The sequence below is a fragment of the Nicotiana tabacum genome, chromosome 20, assembly GCF_000715075.1.
Source record: "Nicotiana tabacum cultivar K326 chromosome 20, ASM71507v2, whole genome shotgun sequence".
In the NCBI taxonomy this organism is placed as follows: Eukaryota; Viridiplantae; Streptophyta; class Magnoliopsida; order Solanales; family Solanaceae; genus Nicotiana; species Nicotiana tabacum.
Window position 1 is genome coordinate 6,461,624 of NC_134099.1, and position 8,859 is coordinate 6,470,482.

General features: G+C 33.7%; 2 protein-coding genes across 2 annotated transcripts; both read right to left on the reverse strand.

Annotated features, from left to right (window-relative positions):
• Positions 1 to 2,851: 2,851 nt before the first annotated feature.
• Positions 2,852 to 8,486, reverse strand: LOC107806961 (putative late blight resistance protein homolog R1C-3). The gene is made up of 3 exons (XM_016631234.2): positions 8,356 to 8,486; positions 3,698 to 6,035; positions 2,852 to 3,102 (listed from the first exon to the last, which is right to left on the reverse strand). The coding sequence occupies exon 2, from the start codon at positions 5,149 to 5,151 to the stop codon at positions 3,703 to 3,705; it is 1,449 nt and encodes a 482-aa protein (XP_016486720.1). The 5' UTR covers positions 5,152 to 6,035; positions 8,356 to 8,486; the 3' UTR covers positions 2,852 to 3,102; positions 3,698 to 3,702.
• On the reverse strand, positions 5,419 to 6,069 carry LOC142174212 (putative late blight resistance protein homolog R1A-3). The gene has a single exon (XM_075240008.1). The coding sequence runs from the start codon at positions 6,067 to 6,069 to the stop codon at positions 5,419 to 5,421; it is 651 nt and encodes a 216-aa protein (XP_075096109.1).
• Positions 8,487 to 8,859: the final 373 nt, after the last annotated feature.

The window sequence follows — 8,859 nt, forward strand, 5'->3', positions numbered from 1 at the left end:
ATCTTTTCGAGGAGGATATACCACCGTCAAGGAGTATTTAGATAGACTTTTTTTCCCTTCAAAACAAGGACTTTATATTAGTGCACCAACGAATAATAAAGTGCAAATCCTAGACAACCCAATTTGGGAAAAATTTCCCAGGAGATGTCCTTCAACAAAGAAATAGAAAATCTAGCTAAATTATGAGCTACTTTGTTCAACTTCCTTGGAATATATAGAAACTCCACGTGATCAAAGATGCCTGATAGCTTCCAAATGTCATCACACAATAGTTCTATCTCCCATAAAGTGGCCACCTATTTTTGGATCATATCAACAACATTCTTAGCATCACATTAAATCTTCACATTTTTTTTCATCCATGAGTAATAGCACATTCAAGTGCCTTTCTTATAGAAATCGCTTCAAGAGTCATGGTTTTCCTAACATATTGAATCGGGGATCCATGGACCATGAGTATGAAGCGGCTCTTCAAGGCTATTCAAAGCTGCAATATCGATACTCGCATGTCTATCATCACCCCGTAATCTTGCATCTATAAATAATAAAGTTCCATCTTGAAAATTTATTAGTTTAGGCACTTGTTCATTTCCGGTTGAAGATCAGACAGCGAGGCAACTAGTTAATAGATCTTTATATTCTTCATACTCAAAAAGAGCTTTAGAAACAATATCAGTTGGCTCTAACATTTCTTGATTAAAGCACTAAGGATTCCTACCTTTCCAAATTTGCCATATAATATTAACACTCAAATGTAATAATTCTATAAATTCAGGAAAATGCTTAGCAGTTAAGAACAATGTGTACCACCAAACAGAAAAGTCAATTATATTTTCAATATCAGGCTAATTAATAAGACTTTGTTTCCATACAAGCTGAGACCGAGGACATCTAAATAACATATATTCAATATCTTCACTTTCAAAACCACAAATCTTACCCATTCCATGTTCTGCAATCTTTTAGCTAAAGTACTATTCACATATTTCCATAGAAAATTTTTAAATTTATTTTTAGTTTCTAAGTTCCACAAAGAATCCCAGAAGTTGACTTGACTTCATAGTTCCTAATAGTCTTACCCGCCAAATCCTTTTCTAAATAGTAACCTGACTTGACTTCATAGTTCCCAGATTTTGAATAATTATTAATCTATCATTAAGACCTATGATGGATATTGGAATAGATAAAATTGCATTTACATCTCCAGGTGCAAAAGTCATACTTATCTCATGAAATTTCCAAGTATGTGTATCTTTATCAATTAAATCTGCAACCTTAAGATCCAAATTATTTTGTATTTGAATACTTTTTGGAGTAAAACCATTATTTCTTGGAATCCAAGGATCAGTCCAAACATTTATATTTTTTTCATCAGAAATCCTCCACCTTAGTCCATTAACTAATAGATCACTTACCCACAAAATACTTCTCCATATCCATGATCCAGTACATGATATAGAAGCATCAAAGAAAGCTGAGTTGGGAAAGTATTGCTTTTAAGTACTCTTTCTAATAACGAATCTGGGTACGACAATATATGCCAAGCTTGTTTAGCTAACAAAACCATATTTATTCCATTTAAAAAAAGTTTAGGGGGATAATAGGATTTTCGCAAAAATAAAGTGTGTAGTTGAAAATACAGGTATAAGTCAGGAGGGTAATTATGCATTTTCCCTTCAACTTTAATCCTTAATTTCATTTTAAGTTTCAGATATCTTCAACAAAGTAGAGAAACTTTTCGCACATATTAAAAATAGATAAGGTGATAGCAGATCTCATTGTAGTATTCATCTAGTCGCCTAGTCGGCTTAACTAATCCAATCATCTCCCCATTTATATTAAAACTGTAGGTAGGGGTAGAAATACATTGCATAATCCATTCTACAAATCTTGCATGAAAACCCATTCGTAAAAACATTTATTGAATATAAATCCATTCAATTCTATCATAAGCTTTTGACATATCCAATTTCATCGCCATAAATTTTTCCCTACCTCATCGTTTATTTTTTAGAAGATGCATAAATTCATGGACTAAGATAACATTATCGGTTATTTGTCTATGTCCAACGAAAGTTGCTTGAGTTGAAGATATAACCTTAGTTAAATAACATTCCATTCTCGTAGCAAGAATATTTGCAATGATTTTATAAAGAGTAGAACATAAACTTATGGGTCTAAATTGCGATACCAAAGTAGGGCTTTTAACTTTAGGCACAAGAGTGATTAAAATATGATTCCACGAGAAAAAATAAAGGAGTCATTTCATCCACGCCTGGCGCTTTAAGAGGATGCATAGCGAACACCGCATTCTTTATTTCAACTTCACTAACATCTTTAATGAGTTCTCGATTTATAGAGTCACTAATTGTTACATTGACATGGTTCAGAACACTTTCGAAGTTCGTCGAGTTAGATGTAGAGAATAGTCTAACATAATACGCATCAACTTCTTGAACTATATATATACATATATATATATATATATATAACTCGCCTCTCATCAAATGTTTGAAACCCCCTAATTATATTTCTTCTTCTTCTTTATTAGGTTGCCATGTGAAAAGAGGAAGCATTTTTGTCTCCATCAAGCAACCATAAAACTCTAGACTATTGTTTCCAGAAAATCTCTTTTTCTTTATAAACTTCGCTTAAGTATCCCGATATAATAATCCCAGAATTATGATCCCTGGACTATTTTATCCCACCTGGGAAGTGGAATAAAATAATTTCAAGCTTGATGGGATAAGGGAGGATAAGGTGAGATATCCAGTATTAAGTATGGGATTAAATTTATACCATGTTTGGTTAATGGTATCCTCGGTCATGCCATGAGAATTGAGACATTAAATGAATATAAGGTATTCATATCGTATAAAAAGTATAATTTCTAGCGAACATACCTACAAACATCTGATTTTTTTTGAATAAGGATTTGAGACATTAACATTTCAAATAGTTATTTAACTACAGAACTAAAAAGACATTGAAGTCTTACATACATTAGCTACAGATAATCCAATAGAACAACTCTTTTTGTCTCTGTAATCATGTAGAAGAACATAAATATCTCCTCTGATCGAAGCTGCATCCAGGTGGACCCTACAGAAAAATGAAGGGACTTACATAAGTAGAATTTTCGAAGAATAATTAGGAAAGTGAAGGAAATTGGACAAGCTATATCTAAAGATAAATTGGAGAGGAAAAAAATGAAAGCAATGCTATATGTATCACAATTCACATGATGCAAATGTAAAAACCTTATATGTTCTTAGTAGTCCGGTGCACTAAGCACCCGATATGCGTGGGGTAAGGGGAATGGCCGGACCACAGGGGTCTACTGTATGCAGGGCCAGACCCTACATTTCTGCAAGAGGCTGTTTCCACGGCTCGAACCCCTGACCTCCTGGTCATATGGCAAAACTTTACCAGTTACTCCAAGGCTCCCCATTCATATGTTCCTAGTAGTGTGAAACCAAAAATAAAAAGCCCAGCCACAAAGCATAAAATGGTAATCTATATAATTTGCCACTTCATAAATTTTCTATAGCATGCTATGAATTAAAAAGGATGAGTAATTTAGCCTGCTAGACAATAAGTTAAACATACTTCTCTTTTTTTTCATACCAGATGGAACTGATAGCAGGGTAAAGAAATAGTTTCTTCTTCTGGTTTTCATAATAATGGAATCACTTACCATCTTTAGTTTTTCTTCGGGATATGAACTCGGATTCTTTCAGTTCCTTCGGTATTTTCAGCTTCTTCTTTAATATCCCAAGCTGAATTCCCAACTGAGTCGCTACAGTTGATCACTTTAATCGATTTTAGTGATAGAATATCTGCAAAACTAGAAGGAATCTTCTCAAACCGTCCACAATCTTTTATAACAAGTTTCTCAAGAACAGGAAAGGATGTCTCTGAGGACTCCCATTGAATCATATCCACTTGCTCTAATTTCAAGTATTTCAGCGCTTTGAACACTTTATTTGTGACGTCCCATAGCGGATCACATGTAAAGTGTATAAAAAATAATTTGAGAGTCTCAAGATTTTCCAGTGCTATAATACTTGAAACTATTGCTTCTGTCAATGAAATGCCAGCAAGAGATAAAACCTTAAGATTCAAAGGGAAGACTGATTTAAACCATCCAATTGATTCGGAGAAACCAATCGGGAAACTTATATCAAGAGATTGAAGCTGATTATGAGTTTCCGCTGTAGAAAACAGCGAATGATTAGGCATATCATGAAGATTAACAATGGAGAGCTTAAATTCTTCAAGATTCGGAAACCTCCACCAGAACTTCCGATTCATATCCGCCACAGATACACGACACTTGCCAAAAGACTTTAAGTTCTCTAACACAGTTTGTGAAGATTGTTTAAGACTTTCTTGCTCGCTGTCTTCCCAGATAAAGGAAAATTCACTAATATCCACATGTCTTAGCTTCGTCATTTTCCAAATATCAGGTGAGGTCTTTATGCGCTGATGTGAATGGACCCGCAAAGTTTGTAGATCACTCAAGTGCGAAACCCACTTGAAATCAAACTTTTTGACAAAAATTGCTAGGTACCTCAAGTGAAATAGTAATCCCAGAGTGGAAGCCGGAGAAACTTGAAAATCTCGGTCATTTTCCAAGTTGACATCCAACAAATGCAGCACCCTAATATGTCTTAAGCTAATAATTACAGGGAAAAGATCCACTCGGTTTGATGCGTAGAATTGTGGATGAGCGATGAACTCAATAGACTCCCTTTCTTCAGTGTCGACCATTGCAATCTTGTCCAGTAAATACCCATTCAGCTCCAGTCGTTTAACAAGCTCGTCATGGATATACATGCATAAGTGAGGATCCTGCGAAGATGAGGTTTGGGATAAATTATATGGCGCGATCTGCTGCTTAAACTTTTCTTCTTCAAGTTTAGTTGAACAAAACGCACGCACTAGATCATGAACCATGCAGTATTTTATGTCACCATTAGATCTCCTTTTAGAAACTATTAGAAGGCTTCTATTGACAAGATCATTCAAACAATCTTTAGATGCTTTCTCTAGGTTCTCTGTGTCGATGTTTTGCACTAACTCTTCGGCTATCCACAACTTCAGCAAATCAGACACTTCAATTTTGAAGTCTTCCGGAAAATATCCCATGTAAAGAAGGCAATGCTTTAGATGAACCCTTAAATTGTCATAACTTGACTGTATTGCTTTCGTACTCAGCTCTTCTAAACCATGGGAACTCAAAATATTTGCAAACTCACTCCACACAGAGGCTTGTCTTTCCTTTTGCGCGATAATTGGAGCAGTCAAGACAATCACAAGAGGCAGTCCCTTACAGTTTTTGGCAACTTCTTCTCCTGCTTCACGTAGCTCCACGGGACAGCTCTCGCATTGAAATACTTTCTTTTGCAATAATTCTCAACTCTCCTCCTTTGTTAGGAATCGAAGAAAATAAGGATCACTGCGGTGCTTAATCTCCTTAGCCACCTTTTCATCTCGAGTTGTTATCATAATTCTACTTCCTTTTTCCTCTCGAGGAAAACATAATTGCAGATATTCCCATGCCTCATATTTCCATATGTCATCTAATACGATGAGGTATCTCCAGCTAGATAGAGCCTTCTTCACCGCATCAACCACGTCCACATCCTCATTGATGTCACTCTTATCACCTGTTGCTTGTTTAAGAATCTCAACCAATAGCTTCCTCTCGTCATATTTTTGTGAAACAGTACAAAATGCTCTGACATTAAAGTGATGAATAACAAGAGGATTGTTGTACACTTTATTAGCCAAAGTCGTTTTACCTAGACCAGGCATTCCAACAATCGAGATAATGTCTCGTTGTTTTGGTCCTCCGAATCCAGTCAATTTCTGAATGATCTGATTTACATCTTCCTCAAAGCCCACAAAATCCTCATTATTTGATAGAGAACTGCCTTCAGTGGAAGGCTTTGCATGAGCAGCTGTTTTCTCGACATTCTCCATGTCAATTATGTTGCTCTTTTTTAGGATTGTTGGAAGTAAACTCAAAACTGCAGTGGCATTAATAACTCCGTCAGCCTCCATAAATGAAATGAAAACAAGAATAGGTCAATCAACTATAACTTAACAATTCAAAGAAATACATTTCATTTTGATGTGCACATGCGCACACGCACACTATAAGATGAATGAGAAGACCCCTACCCAATGTCACGGACAAAACTATCAAGGATTTGTCCCACTTCGGCCCGATCATTGTAGGTCACCTCAAATGTTATGATACGTTTAAGACCATAAGCTTTTTAGTCTGTGCCAAAAAGAATAACCCCTTTCCTTATAGTCATACAAACGTTATGATATGTTTAAGACTATAAGCTTCAAACCATACAAATATTGACATATTCAAGGCAACAAATTTTTAAAATTGTCGTTTTTTTCTTAACTTCGTGTTGAATCAAACAAAGCCAAGCAAACTAATAGCCCATTTGGCCAAGCTGCAAAAATTAGCTTATTTTGAGAAGTGTTTTTTCTCAAAAGTACTTTTGGTGAGAAGCAGTTTGTGTTTGGCTAATTAATTTGAAAAGCAATTCTGAGCAGCAATTAATGTTTGGGCAAGCTTCAAAAAACTGCTTCTTAGTGTATTTTTCTCAAAAGTGCTTTTCAAAAAAGTGCTTTTTTGAAAATAAGCTATTTTTTTCCGCTTCTCCAAAACTGCTTCTGCTTCTTCTCAAGAGCACTTTTTTCCTTTCAAAAGCTTGGTCAAATACATTAATTTTAGGAAAAAAGCTTTTTTGACCCCAATAAAAAACGATTTTGCGTCAAAATAAGCTTGGCCAAACAGGCTATAAAACATGGATAGAGTATTACACATTGATATTGTAAGCCCTCGGTGATAGTGAATCTGTCTTTTCTTGTTTAGCTGAAGTTTGATTCAATTTAACTCAACATTTTCGACCATATATATATATATATATATATATATTTATGTAAAAAGTATTCAGGTTTTTAGAGGATGTTTGGCTAAGCTTATAAGCTTATCAAATCAGCTTATAAGCACTTTTTGGCTTATCTACGCATTTGGTAAATATCCAAAGTGCTTATAAGTTAAAATCAGTCATAAATTATAAGTTGGTCACCCCCAACATGACTTTTCAGCTTATAAGCACTTTTAGTTTGACCAGGGCTTTTTACTATTTTATCTTTAATACTCCCTCCGTTCCAATTTATGTGAACCTGTTTGACTGAGCACGGAGTTTAAGAAAAAATAAAGACTTTTTGAATTTGTGGTCCTAAACAAGTCAAAAAGGAGTCCAGAGTATTTGTGTAGTTATAAAAGTTTCTAATTAAGGGTAGAATTGGAAGTTTAAGCTAAATTGTTTTCAAATTTAGAAAGGAGTCATTCTTTTTGGAACTAGCCAAAAAGGAAATAGGTTCACATAAATTGGAACGAAGAGAGTAATATTTTTTAATTTGCAAAAAAAAATTCTAAAATGAATTTCCTAACTTTCTTTTCATTTCATATTCGTTGTTCGTCCTTTTCTTTACAAAGAAACTTTTTAATTTATAATCTTTTATAAAGTTTTTAAGGGTATTCTAGTCATTTTCATAAAAGAATAATTTATAAGCATTTTTTTACCAAACACATCAACTGCTTATTATTAGTTTCAGCACGTCTATCCAAACACGTAAATGCTTATTTAAAATATCAGTTTCAGTAATTAAAAATGCTTTTCAGTACTTCAAGTTTATCAGCTATTTACAATCAGCTAATCCAAACGGGCTCTCAATAAATATTAAATTCTAAACTTATAATTTCAAAGTGTCATATGTTCAATGACACATTTTAAAGATCAAACTCATCAAGTATAAATTCTATATCCGCCCCTGCCTGAATATACTTTTCCGATGCATTGAGAAAGCAATTTTTTAAAAGTATGTCGATGTAATTTCTGTCATTATTTAAAACTTTAAACTATTTGATAAGCATTTTTTTTTTTTGGGCTAAGCAGTTGGTTCCTCTTCTCTTTATATTCTGGGAAATTAACTTTGCTAGATCTAGCTAAAAATTCGATGGTCCTCTTCAATTGAAATTGATTTGTATGGATTACGCAGTTCTAGTTGAGAAATAAATAAATAAATAAATAAAAATAGTTCGGAGAAACTTTTCAAATGGAGCAACATATATTACCCCAATAATTTTAAGGACTCATTAGCTGAAATATATAAAACATTTCAAGAGAGCTTTCTAGTCTGGTGGATGATTTTTGTAAAGAAAAAGGAAATTATGATCACAGTATAGAATATTGTAATAATAATATTTGACAGTAATCAAAAGAGAAATAGAATGGAAAAGCTAAAATGGAATCTCACCGATTAATGAGAGTAGTTATAGAGAGATCAATTGCTCCAAGTTTCTTTAACTTAATATATGCTTTTGTGTAAAGATGAAGAAGAGGAAGAAAAGAAAAGAAGATGAATACTAAATAATTTGTCTAGTGGAGTTCCATCTTGAAGCAATGAAGAGTGATTATATTATATAACTAGTTGTACCATAAATTAATATCCACTAATAAATGTACTAAATAATTTTTAAAATTTATGTTAGTCATCACTAGTAATATTACTTTAATACGAGACTTCAACTGAAATATACAGCTCAATACTTAAATCTGGTCCGCATTATTATTTTAGAGAATTATTGCTTTCTAGAAAAATGTATAAAAATTATATGGGGTGTCCTATTTGGTCGCTCCATTTTAATCTATATCCACTTTTTTTAAAAAAATTAATTTATATCTACTTTTTAAACAACTTTTTGGCTCTTTTTCCTCCTCCTCCTCCTTTTCTTCGGGTGATAATAATTTTATATGGTGG

What these genes read in the sequence shown, in the direction of transcription:
- LOC142174212 (XM_075240008.1), bottom strand. Translation starts at nt 6,069, where the DNA reads ATGGAGGCTGACGGAGTTATTAATGCCACTGCAGTTTTGAGTTTACTT.
- LOC107806961 (XM_016631234.2), bottom strand. Translation starts at nt 5,151, where the DNA reads ATGGGATATTTTCCGGAAGACTTCAAAATTGAAGTGTCTGATTTGCTG.